The sequence below is a fragment of the Somniosus microcephalus genome, chromosome 4 (genome assembly GCF_052327205.1).
Source record: "Somniosus microcephalus isolate GS21.2 chromosome 4, FLI_Smic_1.0, whole genome shotgun sequence".
In the NCBI taxonomy this organism is placed as follows: Eukaryota; Metazoa; Chordata; class Chondrichthyes; order Squaliformes; family Somniosidae; genus Somniosus; species Somniosus microcephalus.
Genome location: NC_140990.1, coordinates 325619356 through 325633728, shown reverse-complemented (window position 1 = coordinate 325633728; position 14373 = coordinate 325619356). Strand labels below are relative to the sequence as shown.

Here is a 14373-nt window from a genome sequence, read left to right as displayed (position 1 = left end):
TATCGGCGGGGTTTGTGGGGTTATTATGGGTCCATTCTCAAAGGTGCCCGAACTTCCGACTGGATCAAAAAGTAGGCGGAACCACAGTGGAGCGTCCTAAGTTCAAGCTCCCCTCTGCCCTTCCTCCCCACTGCCAGTGTGCCAGTGAACTGCCCTCCCTGGCCCTGAACCTTTACTGAAATTGGCTTCTAGCTGGATGGCTGGGTGTATGGTTCATGCATTTGGCACACATCTGGGCACCACTCCTCACCAGCGCAACATAGGGACAAGGACATAGGAACAGGAGTAGGCCATTCAGCCCCTCGAGCCTATTCCGCCATTCACGGTTGATCTATATCTTAACTCCATTTACCTACCTTGGTTCCGTAACCCTTAATACCCTTGCCGCACAAAAATCTATCAATCTCAATTTTGAAATTTTCATTTGACCCCCCAGCCTCAACAACTTTTTGGGGGAGTGAGTTCCAGATTTCCACTAACCTTTGTGTGAAGAAGTGATTCCTGACATCACCGCTGAACGGCCTGGCTCTAACTTTAAGATTATGACCCCTTGTTCTGGACTCCCTGACCAGAGGAAATAGTTTCCCTCTATCTACCCTATCAACTCCTTTAATCAGCTTAAAGACCTCAATTAGACCACCCTTAATCTTCTATATTCAATTCAATTCAATTCAATTCAAATCGCTTTATTGGCATGACAAGTTACATCTTATGTTGCCAAAGCATCGAAAAACATTCATGTTTGTACACAAAAATACAGATCTATCCATACAGTGTATAAACAGATATATCCCTGAGTGTATAAATATTCTTTCATATAATTTATATATACTCTTTTCTTATATTTAGTGGTTGTCCCTCTGTTTATGGCAAGCTGTAACATAGTGTGCCGCTAGTGTTACACAATTTCTCTCTTCCCCTAGTCGGTATGGGAGTTTTTGGTCGTCATTCAAATTTCTGAATTCCGGGCATATTTTTGTGAATTTTGGGTAGAAATTCTCCCTTATGCCCTGATATTTTCTACAAGCTGTGAGGAAGTGCATCTCTGTCTCCACCACTCCCTGACTGCAGTGAGAGCATATCCTGTCCTCTCTTGGTAGCCGGGTCTGCCTGTGTCTACCTTTTTCTAGGGTATTCTAGGGAATACAAGCCTAGTCTCTACCAGCACACCAGAGCAGGGCGTGACACTGTATCAGTATGATGGAAATCCATCCTAATTATAATTTAATTAAGTAAAGACAACTATATTATACCACTGATGTCAAAGACCATTTCAGGGGCGTATGGTGACTACCAGCGCTGGTGCCAATTACCGTGATAAGATTCTTCCCTGCGTTTGTTTTTATACTGGGAGAGGATAGCAGTAATAAAGTACAAGCTTGAACAGCGTGTTTCTGTGCATTTTCATTACCAATTGATTGACTTTGACAAGAACCAAAATACTCCTACTTCATTTTAACGAACCACTAATGTGTCTAAAATGCTAATTGTTGCTAAGTGATGTCGATTTATTTTTATCCCAATGTAGAAAAATAACAAAGGTCTTTCCCTCCTGAAAGCTTATTAGAATCTACAGTAACAGATCTCCTAGCAACACCACTATAGACCAACGGTTTGAAAACTGTTCTGTGTGGGGGACCCTGTAAATATTAGGCCAGATCTTGCAGGAACGGGGCATCTCACGGCGTTTGCTGTCAGTTAGACTTTTCCCGCATCCTTCAGCTCAAAATTTCTTTACGCCGCAACTTGCTGGAAGGGCGAGCTGATAACAGCGAGGGCAATGGGGGCATCTGGGACCTTGGTGAACGATGAGACCAACAGCCCATCTCCTTGACCAATAAGTTTTAAGGATTGAGAAAGAAACAGAGGAATAATGGAAAAGAAAATAGGGTGAATTAGAGTCAAATCAGGTGCAGAAAGTGGAATAAAGAGAGGGAAAGAAAACACTGGATGAAAAGAGAGAGAGAAAAGAGAGAGAAAGGAAAAGTAAGAACACACTTCTAAAAAAAATGTAATATTTATAATTTTTAAAATCTCTAAGACAAATTTACTATCTGCAGGAATGAGACTGAACAGTTTCAATTGTTTCCATTCTGGGCCAGAGAGGTTGAGTTGCATTGTGTTAACAATTATCACTTTGGTAAATGGGTACTTACGCTCTTAATTACCAGCCCTACCTTTCTACGGTGGGTTTAATGGCCAATTAATGTGAAAATGTAGCAAGTTCTTAAAATTAATGGAGAAGTTAAAGGCATGATGGTGTTTGTGCAAAGCAAATGGCAGAGCGGCGTATATCGGCCAGCAATGTTCGGAAGATTCGCAACTCACGGCGTATTTCTTAATCCCCTGAACTTGCTGGCTGATTTTTTTTTGTTTATGGGATGTGGGCGTTGCTGGCATCGTTGCCCATCCCTAATTGCCCTTGAGCAGGTGGTGGTGAGCCGCCTTCTTGAACCGCTGCAGTCCGTGTGGTGAAGGTGTTAGGGAGGGAGTTCCAGGATTTTGACCCAGCGATGATGAAGGAATGGCCGATATACTTCTAAGTCAGGATGGTGTGTGACTTGGAGGGGAACTTGGAGGTGCTGGTGTTCCCATGCGCCTGCTGCCCTTGTCCTTATAGGTGGAAGAGGTCGCGAGTTTGGGAAGTGCTGCCGAAGAAGCCTTGGCGAGTTGCTGCAGTGTATCTTGTAGATGGTACACACTGCAGCCACAGTACGCCGGTGGTTGAGGGAGAGAATGTTTAAAGTGGTGGATGGGGTGCCAGTCAAGCGGGCTGCTTTGTCCTGGATTGATGCATTAATAACGGCGTGTGTGTCATTAACAGGCTATTATCTATATATATAAAGGAGTCGATCTGTCTGTCTATCTGTCTGTCCTTCTGTCTGTCTGTCCTTGGGTGTGCGTCTGTCCGGCTATGCGCTCGAAAGTTATACGGCGTACCTACGCGCGCGTTACCTCCGAAGAAAGCTTACGCTTCCGGGACGCTGGTAAGCGTATTTACTTTTCGGTCGGACGAAAATTGTTTGCGCCTTATGCAAAAAACCTTCAAAATTAAACTCATTATCTGCTAGCATTGATTGACTGACGTCAAGGTTCGACCAATCCTGTGCCGTCACGATTGACCAATCCTACAGTACGGTCCCCTGATGGTTGGCCAATCGGTGTGTGTGTGTGTGGGCGGGACTAATCGTTTTCATCTCGGGGATCTGACAGCCATTGTTTCACTGCCATGACTTCGGCTTCCAGCTCAAACTACTTTGAAAGTTAGTATCTCTTTTAAAAATAACATAAGATTTACCAAAAACGTTTTATAAGTACTTTCACTTTCATCTTTCAAGGTAGTAAAAGGTAGAAATGTTGCCCGGCAGCAGATTCACACAGGGAGAGAGAGAGGGACAGGGCCTGAAAGCCCTTTGATCATCCAGCTTTGAAAAAGTTAGTTTCTCTTTTAAAAATAACATAAGATTTACCAAAAACCTTTTATAAGTGCTTTCACTTTCATCTTTCAAGTTATTAAAAGGTAGAAATGTTGCCCGGCAGCAGATTCACAAAGGGACACAGACAGGGCCCTAAAGCCTTTGACTCGATTTAAAATGTTGCCCGGCACCAGATTCACAAAGGGACACAGACAGGGCCCCAAAGCCTGGGACTCCATTTAAACCGCCCGGCAGCAGATTCACAGAGGGACACAGAAAGGCCCCAAAGCCTCGCACTCGATTTAAACCGCCCGCCCCAAAACAGCCCTGGCAAAGCCGGGCTCCCCCAGCTAGTATTATATAAAGGTGCTATATAAATGCAAGGTTTCTTTCTTTCATAAAGAAAACTCTAGCTTTCATTAACAATCGTCATTTAAGGGTAAATGCACGCTCCCGGTACGTGCTGTGATAGTAGAGGGTAGAAATTGTACATGTACAGTCCGTGTCATTAATCTTAATGGATGGAAATTCAATGTCTGGCAGTGTGCAATCTCCCCACATTCACTTCCAGTGGGGGTAGTCTTTGACTTTGGGCAATGTTGGATCAGCCTCCCGATTCTCATTTCTATTGAAGTCATTGGAAATAAAAATCGGAGGAGATGTATAACGCGTGGTTGATCCAATGTCGCCCATTTTACACTTTCGACCAAATTCAAAATGACCCTCTGCGTGGGTTGGCAGCACAGATCTCCTCTATAACGTATTCATGTGAAATTCTTAACCTGCTCTTTTAATGGAGGCTTTAAATCATTCGTTTTAAACACATTTTGACACCTCCATTAAAGTAGCTGACAAAGTAATATAATACGAAGGCATTTTGCGTTCAAACACATTAGGATTAGAATGACCTCACTTCATGGCAGTGGTCTTATATGGGACTAGCACACTTCAACCTCTGAAGCTTGCTCCAGCTCAGTGTTGGCCATTGGACTTAAGGGGGAGACAGAACATCCTGGCAATACACAGCAGGTCACGGCTTTTGGATGGGGTGGGACTGGGGAGGGTCTGTATTGTGAGGCACAAGTCATTGCAGTTGTGTGCGACAGGTTGGCTGGGCCAGAGGGTCTTTTCCTGTCTGTCGTTGTTGATATGTTTGTATGTTTTGGGCTGTGACTCTCGTTAGCTCCTATCTGAGATGTTAGCGTACCTCTCCCGATGCTGACTGACCTGTGCCGAATATTTCCAGCTCTTTCTGGTTTTAACTCGGGTTTTAACCCAGCATTTTTCACCTGTCAGATAATACTTACAGTTCAGCTCGATCCTGATGAAGTCCTTAATTCCGAGATTCTCCAGGAAAACCCCCGAGGAAGCAGTCGTTTTGAAGAAAAATGAAATGTCCGCGCTTAGCTCACCGTGGAACGTGGGGAAGTGGAGATACGAGGACTCGGTGTTAAACGATGCTGCATTCCAGTAATTACCTGAATGAAAAAGTTATTAGTCTGTTGGAGAGGACTCGGTACAATTCATTTACTAGTACAATGTAGTTCAATCAATATTTAGATCGTCACTTCACCATAGTCACACAGTAAGATGCTCTCAAACTCTAGACATTTAAACAATGTTTACAGGGTAAGAATCCCTCTTGTGTGTCAACACTGTAAATGTGTTTGTGCAGATTTCCTCTCTTCGCTTTGTCAGCAAAAGGCACTGACTCCTTTGCTGGGATACAGTTCCTTGGGTAAATCGACCATGTGACAGTTCTCCATGTATGAGCCTCGGCGGGCTATTTGATCATGGGGGTGGTGTGCCACTATGACAGCTGCCTTCACAACACCCTTACACTTTACAATAGCAAAATACTGCGGATGCTGGAAATCCAAAATAACAACAGAAAATGCTGGAAAAACAGCGGGCCAGGCAACATCCATGGAAAGAGAAATAGAGTCAACGTTTCAGGTCGAAACCCTTCGTCAGGACTGAGAGAAAACACTGGAAATGAAACAGATTAAAAGGCCAGTTTGGGGGCTGGGAAATGGGGATGAAAGAACAAGAGAGAAGTGAAGAGACATTAAGAGGTATTCAAAACCAGACGAGATGGTGATCGGACTAGTAAAGATACAAAAAAAGGAACTGTATCCCAGCAAAGGAGTCGATGCCTTTTGCTGACAAAGCAAAGAGAGGATATCTGCACAAACACATTTACAGTGTTGACACACAAGAGGGATTCTTACCGCTGCACAATAGAGAGCATCCTGACGAACTGTATCACAGTATGGTATGGCAGCTGTAGCTACTATGACTGGAAAGCCCTGCAGCGGGTAGTCAAAACTGCCCAATGCATTACCGGCACCCGGCTACCGACCATAGAGCACATATACCAGAAACGCTGTTTACGGAGGTCACGGTCCATCATCAAAGACCCTACCCACCCCAGCCACAGTCTGTTCGCCCTCCTGCCATCTGGGAGACGCTACAGATGCATTCGCACCCGTACAACCAGATTTAGGAACAGCTTCTTTCCCAGGGCTGTCATCCTACTGAACTCCACAAATAAACTCTAAAGCCTGCACATCTGCCAATGCACTTTATTATGGTTATGTTTATGTTAATGTATTACAAGCCAAATGTATGTTGAATGTTTAAATGTCTTAATCTAAATGTACACTCTCGGGAGCCGCAAGCCTACATTTCGTTGTACTGCACTTGTGCACTAACAATGACAATAAAAGTTGATTTGATTTGATTTGATTTGAAGATGTTTATTAAATGGATGCAGTGTGAAGTGTGAAATGCGCTGGCAGACACTTTCCTCTGGTCAATTTTCTCCTCCATTAGCCAAACACATGCAATTTCAAAGCCAGAAAGGACCATGGGTCTATCTGGTCTATCTTCAAGCTGTCTTGGTAACTTGCTTCTTATCAAGATCTAAGTTATTTTCCCCTTCAACTTCTTTCAAAACCTCTCAGTAATGTCATTCTTTTTTACTTTCCACCTGAATCTATCCCTTTTCAGCTTATGTCTCGTTGTTCTGCTTTCCTGTACCAAATCAAATAACCCTGACTGGTCCTTTAAATCTCTGAGGCTCATTAATCTCAGTGCCTCCATCATATGCCCCTTCAGTCTTCCCCTCTTCAACAAGATCCCAGTCCTCCGAGTCTCTCCTCATCAGTGTTGTCTCCTAAGTAGCTCTTCCCTGCACCTTCTCCAATTCAGCTACATCCTTTCTGTAGTGAAAGTTACTGAACTGCACACTATACTCCAGGTAGCCAATGGAGGCTGATAGTTGTGCCCCAAACACTGCCCTGGCTATGATCTGCTAACTCAGTACAGATCAAGGAACAAACCCAGGCCGATATAGAATCATAGAATGATACAGCACAGAAGGAGGCCATTTGGCCCATTGCGCCCGTGCCTGCGCCGGCTCTTTGAAAGAGCAATCCAATTAGTCCCATTCCCAGGCCTTTTTCCCATAGCCCTGGACATTTTTAGCATAACTTCCTTGCTTTTGTATGCCTTTATTTATAAAGCCAATCCCACATGCCTTTTTAACAGCCATCTCAACTTGTCCTTCCACCTTTAAAGACTTGTATACGTACACCCCCAGGTCTCTCTGTTCCTGCACCCTCTTTAAAATTGTACCATTTAGTGTATGTTGCCTCTCCTTATTCTTTCTATGAAAATCAATCACTTTACAGCTCTCTGGGTTAAATTTTATCTGCCCTGTGTCTTTGCATTTCACCAGTCTGCCTCTGTCTTCCTGAAGTCTGCTACTATCATCCTCACTGTTTACTACATTTCCAAGTTTTGTGTCGTCTGCAGACATTGAAATGATGCCCTGTATACCCAAGTCCAGGTTGTTAATATATATCAAAAAGAGCAGTGGTCCTAATACCGACCCCTGGGGAACATCATTGTATACTTCCCTCCGGTCGGATAAACACCCGTTCACCGCTACTCTCTGTTTTCTGTCTCTTAGCCAATTTTGTACTTACATTGGCACTGTCACTTTAATCCCACGGGTTTCAATTTTGCTAACAAGTTTATTATGTGGTACTTCATCAAACGCCTTTTGAAAGGCCATATACACAACATCAGCTGCACTAAACTCATCAACCCTCTCCATTACTTCATCAAAGAACTCAGTCAAGTTAGTCAAGATAGTTCAGCTACTCGATGTCTTAACTCATGCTTGAACACCAGATGCAAAATTTCTAAGCACATTTTATACCAATATGCATTATAAATGTTTCTTTCATAAAAGTGTTAAATAAAATAGCATTTTCATTTTGATTGATGCGATGTGCCACACAGTTCAAATTATTAGTACACAACAAACAGCTGTTATTTTAATAAATTACTAATAGTTTGTTTTAAATGTAATAAAATCTTAAAATCTAGTCGCATTCTCTGAATAAACTTGAGGAGATGAATGATGCACAACACCAAGGGTGACTAGCAGTTGAGGTGATTAACACAGATGTTATTAAGGGAAGCTAGATAAGTACATAACGGAGACAGGAAAAGACGGATCTGCCATTCGGGTGAGGTGAAGGAGGGTGGGAGGAGGCTCTTGTGGAGCATATAACAGTTGGGCCGAATGACCTGAGTCTGTCCTGTAAATTCTATGTTGTTCTATGTAATAGAGTAAGAAAAAAGATGAAGTGAATCTAGCAATGTTCATTACAGAGAGACTCAGAGTAACTCTCTGACTCTCCACTGGCTGGAGTCATACCTAGCACAAAGGAAGATGGTTGTGGTTGTTGGAGGCCAATCATCACAGCCCCAGAACACTGCTGCAGGAGTTCCTCAGGGCAGGGTCCTAGGCCCAATCATCTTCAGCTGCTCATCAATGACCTTCCCTCCAACATAAGGTCAGGAATGGGGATGTTTGCTGATGATTGCAGTGTTCAGTTCCATTTGCAACTCCTCAGATAATGAAGCAGTCTATGCCCGCATGCAGCAAGACCCGGACGACATTCAGGCTTGGGCTGACAAGTGGCAGGTAACATTCACGCCACAGAAGTGCCAGGCAATGGCTATCTCCAAAAAGCGAGCTTATAACCACCGCTCATTACGATCATTGAATCCCCTAACATCAACATCCTGGGGTTTACCATTGACCAGAATCACAACTGGACCAGTCACATAAATACTGTGGCAACAAGAGCAGGTCAGAGGCTGGGTACTCTGCAGTGAGTGTCTCACCTCCTGACTCCCCAAAGCTTTTCCACCATCTACAGGAGTGTGCTGGAATACTAGTACGATAGCAAAATACTGCAGATGTTGGAAATCCGAAATAACAACAGAAAATGCTGGAAAAACTCAGCAGGTCAGGCAACATCCGTGGAGAGAAATTTGAGTTGACGTTTCGGGTTGAACCCTTCTTCAAAACTGGAAAGAAAAGAAACTAGATCGAAGGCAGGGCTGCGATCGGACAAAAGAATAAAAGAAACAAAAGAAGTAAAAGAGATTAGAAGCTAGACGAGATGGTAATAGGCTGGGATTAGGTGTAAAGTGTACTGGCAGGGCAAAAGATAGCTGCCAGGTGTGAGAGAGAAACAAAAGGAAAGGGGGGGGGGGAAGGAGTGGAACAATTACAAGAGAAAATGAAATGGGGGCCGAGCTTATGATCTGAAATTGTTGAAGTCGATATTGAGTCCGGAAGGCTGCAGACTGCCTAATCGGAAGATGAGGTGCTGTTCCTCGAGTTTACATTGAGCTTCCGTGGAACAATACAAGTGGCCAAGGACGGTGAGGTCCGAGTGGGAATGGGGCGGTGAATTAAAATGACAGGCGACCGGAAACTCGGGGTCACCCTTACGGACTGAACGGAGGTGTTCCGCAAAGCGGTCACCCAATCTGCGTTTGGTCTCCCCAATGTAGAGGAGACCGCATCGTGAGCAGCGAATACAGTATACTAGATTGCGAGAAGTACAAGTAAATCGCTGTTTCACCTGGAAGGGGTGTTTGGGGCCCTGGACGGTGGGAAGGGGGGAGGTATAGGGGCAGGTGTTACATCTCCTCCGCTTGCACGGGAAGGTGCCAGGCGAAGGGGAAGGGCTGTTTGGGGTGATAGAGGAGTGGACTAGGGTGTCTCGGAGGGAGCGGTCCCTGCGGAATGCTGAAAGGGGAGGGGACTGGAAGATACGTTTGGTGGTGGGATCACTTTGGAGGTAGCGGAAATGCCGGAGGATGATCCGTTGAATGTGGAGGCTGGTGGGGTGAAAGGTGAGGACAAGGGGAACCCTATCGTGGTTCCGGGAGGGAGGGGCAGGGGTGAGGGCAGAAGTGCGGGAGATAGAACTGACACGGTCGAGGGCAGTGTCAACCACGGTAGAGGGGAATCCTCGGTTGCGGAAAAAGGAAGACATGTCTGAAGCACTGGTGTGGAAGGTGGCATCGTCGGAGCAGATACGGCGGAGACGGAGAAACTGGGAGAATGAAATAGAGTCCTTACAGAAAGCGGGGTGGGAGGAAGTGTAGTCCAGGTAGCTGTGGGAGTCAGTGGGCTTGTAGTGAATATTGGTCGATAACCTATCCCCAGAGATGGAGACGGAGAAGTCGAGGAAGGGAAGGGAAGAGTCAGAGATGGACCATGTGAAGGTGAGGGAAGGGTGGAAATTGGAGGCAAAGTGAATGAAATTGTCAAGTTCGGGGCGAGAGCAGGAAACGGCACCGATACAGTCATCAATGTATCGGAAAAAGAGGTGAGGGAGGGGACCCGAGTAGGACTGGAACAAAGATTGTTCCACATAGCCCACGAAAAGGCAGGCATAGCTAGGACCCATGCGGGTACCCATGGCAACGCCTTTGATTTGGAGGAAATGAGTGGAGTTAAAGGAGAAGTTGTTCAATGTGAGAACAAGTTCAGCCAGGCGGAGGAGGGTCGTGGTGGATGGGGACTGGTCGGGCCTCTGTTCAAGGAAGAAGCGGAGCGCCCTCAGGCCATCCGGGTGGGGGATGGAGGTGTAGAGGGATTGTACGTCCATGGTGAAAAGGAAGCGGTTGGGGCCAGGAAACTGGAAACTGTTAAAGTGGCGGAGGGCGTCCGAAGAGTCACAGATGTAGGTGGGAAGAGACTGGACATGGGGAGAAAAGATAGAGTCAAGATAGGAAGAGATAAGTTCCGTAGGGCAAGAACAGGCTGAAACGATGGGTCTACCAGGGCAGTCCTGTTTGTGGATCTTGGGAAGGAGGTAGAAGCGGGCTGTGCGGGATTGGGGAACTATGAGGTTGGTGGCAGCAGGGGGAAGATCTCCAGAGGAGATGAGGTCAGTGACAGTCTTGGAAACGGTGGTTTGATGTTCGGTAGTGGGGTCATGGTCCAGGTGGAGGTAGGAGGAGGTGTCGGAGAGTTGGCGTTCAGCTTCCGCTAGGTAGAGGTCAGTACGCCAAACAACAACAGCACCACCCTTGTCAGCGGGTTTAATGACAATGTCAGGGTTGGATCTAAGAGAATGGAGTGCTGCAAGTTCAGAGGGAGGTAGGTTGGAGTGAGTGAGGGGAGCAGAGAAATGGAGACGGCCGATGTCACGGCGGCAGCTAGCGATGAAAAGATCTAGAGAGGGTAAGAGGCCAGGGGGAGGGGTCCAGGTAGAACAGGAATTCTGCAAGCGGGAGAAAGGGTCAGTTGTGCAGGGGGAAGACTCCTGGCCAGAGAAGTGGGCACGGAGACGAAGGCGGCGGAAAAAGAGCTCAACATCGTGCCGAGCTCGAAATTCATTGAGATGGGGGCGTAAGGGGATGAAGCTCAGGCCTTTGCTGAGGACTGATCGTTCAGGGTCAGAGAGTGGAAGGTCAGAGGGGATAGTGAAAGCACGGCAGGGGGTGAGATTGGGAGAAGGGGGATCAGAGGAAAGTGAAGGGGAAGAAGGTTCCGGAGGGGCGTTGGTGTCCAAGAGTTGATGAAGCTTGCGATCCTTGACATCGGAAAGGAAGAAGAAAAGTTTTTTGTTGTAGCGTCGGATGAGTCGAAGGATGAAATGGAACTGTGGACCCGGGCAGCTTTGAGATAGAGTGCGCCAGTGTTGCTGAAGAGAGAGGTCGAGTGTGTTCATGTGGCGCCGCATGGCGTTGAGCGTGGATCTCAGGATGCAGCGAGAGCAGTAGTTCGAGGAACGATGAATATCTTGGAGATATTTGTAATCCTGGGTGGATCCGAAGCACGAAGGGTGGAAGTTTAGTTGGAATCCACGTGGAGTAAGTCGGAACCGGAGACAGTTGCTGAGGAAAATGATGTGGCTGTGAAACCGATGTGTGCTGGAATACTCTCCACTTGCCTGGATGAGTGCAGCTCCATCAACACTGAAGAAGCTCGACACCATCCAGGACAAAGCAGCCCGCTTGATTGGCACCCCATCCACCACCTTAAACATTCACTCCCTCCACTGTCAGCACACCGTGGCTGCAGTGTGTACCATCTACAAGATGCACTGCCGAGGCTGCTTTGACTGTACCTCCCAAACGCACGACCTCTACCACCTAGAAGGACAAGGGCAGCTGGGTCAAAATCCTGGAACTCCCTACCTAACAGCACTGTGGGAGTACCTTCACCATACAGACTGCAGCGGTTCAAGAAGGCGCTCACCACCACTTTCTCAAGGGGAATTAGGGATGGGCAATAAATGCTGGCCTTGCCAGCGACGCCCACATCCCAGGAACAAATTTTAAAAATCTACCATCCTTGTAGAATACCATTGTATAGTTGCATCAGTGCCAACATAGACCGGGCTGGACAAACGGGACATATCGGCATCTACATTCATAAGAAATAGGAATAAGACAGCGGAGCATTAGCAGGCTATGCGGCCCTTCAAGCCTTCACTAAATTACCAGAGATCTGACGTTTATCTGGCTAGGAAATGTATGCTGCAATTGAACTTCCAGGTGATACTTAATTTATTTCTTGTAATTTCTTTTACTTAATGGCATTGTGGCTGTACTTCCTGCCCACATACTGTAGTTAGCTACTGTTATAGCAACATTAGGGTAGAGATTCAATATCGTCGCACCTATTTTAAGGGCGAAAAATGGGCACAATGATGACAATTTAGTACTTGATAGACTCACGTCCAATTAGCACGGGCAACCGGCCCACTACTAAATTTATCAGGCCACCTAAAATGACGAGGCCTCATTCAATATGGAAATGAGGCCCTTCAATGTATCTTTGGTCTCACGTACTGGGGTCACCAGGCCTACCAACCCTCCCACCCCTTGGAAGAAGGCTCATGCTTGATTTTCTGATTCCCACCTGAACCGTGGGCCTAAGTGCTGGGCTAAAAGACAGGCCGGACAGATTGGGAAGACAGCACAAACTGAGAAGTCACTCATTTCCCTCCAAGGGAGAGAGCACCGGGACAGGTGATGCTTCCTCCTCCCTTACTGCGAAGTTTTTAGTTTCAAATCCAGGCAATGATCAGGTTCCTTCAAAAAAATAACTCATTGTGCAGTGCTGTAATGGACTGAAGTCCTCCCTTTGGAAATAAACGTACTCCGAAGCAATTGCTCTTTGCTCCCGGTCAGAGAAATTCAAAAATCCTAACAGTGTTGTCATAAGGTGACACTGTGGGCGTGCGACCGACTCATAGCTAGAACTCCCACCCATAGAGTTTTCTGAATCCCGACAGTCTTGGGGCTGGGGGAGAGGAGCATTGCCAAGTTATCTTTCCAACTGGAAATCAGCAGCATAGCTGGAGGCATTGGGGGGGGGGGGCGGGGGGGGGAGGAGGGGGAAGGAGAAATCATGCCTCAGGGAAAAGAACTTGCAAAAAGTAAGTGGTGTTTTTTGAGGAGAAAAACTAATGGATTTAATGGCGTTCAGCGGCCAAGTATTCTTTATTTTCAAACGATCAGCTATTATGTTACAGCGTAGATTAGCTCGGCCTCTTGATTTGATTGCAGATGCTGGGTAATTTAGCACTTAGTCCCAAAATTTCAAGAGACCATTTAAGAAACTTAACTACTGGCCACTTACCGTCACCGTGGCAACGCAGTGGTCCAAGCTTGTAGGCGGCTTCTGAGTTTGTCTTGTTAACGTCTCCAATAATAATCTGAGTCACAGGCAAGTGGTCTTTGTGTGAAAGAAGGCCGGTGTCATTGGTCCTGCCAAAATCCAGTATAAAAATCAAAATTACTCTCAACTGTAATAATAACACATGCTATAGATGAATCTGCTCTGGGCTTATGTACAGCGTCCAGATAAATAAGCTATCCACTTACGGTAATTAAGTACAAACAGATTTGAACTAGTTCTAGCAGTCAGCCTTGGCGCAGTGGCGGTGCGCTTGCTGCTGAGCGAGAAGGATTGTGGGTCCAAGTCCCACTACAGACACTTGAGCACAAAATCTTGGCTGACACTCCAGTGCAGTACTGAGGGAGCGCTGCACTGTTGGCAGGTGTCGCCTTTCAGATGAGATGCTAAATCCCTCAGGTGGATGCAAAAGATCCCATTTCGAAGAAGAGCATGGGGTTTCTACCTAGTGTCCTGGCTGATATTTATTCCCTCAAACAGATTATCTAGTCATTACTACATTGTCCCTGGTTGGACCTTGCTGTGCGCAAATTGGTTGCTGTGCTTGCAATAGTGACTGCACTTCGAAAGTACCTGATTGGCTGTAAAGTGCTTTGGGGCAGCCTGAGGTCCTGAAAGATGCCATATAAATGCAAGTTCTTTCTTTCTATAGACAATCTTTCAGGCTGTGAGTTTGGAAAAGGCATCCACAAAATTTAAAAAAAGAACACTGAAGCAGCTAAGATCCAGTTAGCCCAGGGTATGTAGAGAGTCTCATTATATCACAATAAAACTTTCAATATTTCCCAATTTATTAACAATTTGGCTTCATGTCAAGTGAACAGAGGTTGGGATAATTTAGCTGCTCTGCTAATTGTTGGGCCCATGTTGCATGGCAATCAATTAATCAAGAGAATCATCTCTGGGAATCATCAAAGCCCATGG

At 46.0% G+C, this 14373-nt stretch overlaps 1 protein-coding gene across 1 annotated transcript in view; it reads right to left on the bottom strand.

Moving 5' to 3' along the window:
* The window catches only part of LOC147120676 (contactin-associated protein-like 5), a 665277-nt gene that overhangs the window by 331834 nt on the left and 319070 nt on the right, over positions 1-14373 (bottom strand). Inside the window, exons 12-13 of the mRNA XM_085986858.1 lie at positions 13393-13520; positions 4724-4894 (exon numbers count right to left, since the gene is read on the bottom strand). Coding sequence (XP_085842984.1) covers positions 4724-4894; positions 13393-13520 — 299 coding nt within the window. The remainder of the gene's footprint in view (positions 1-4723; positions 4895-13392; positions 13521-14373) is intronic.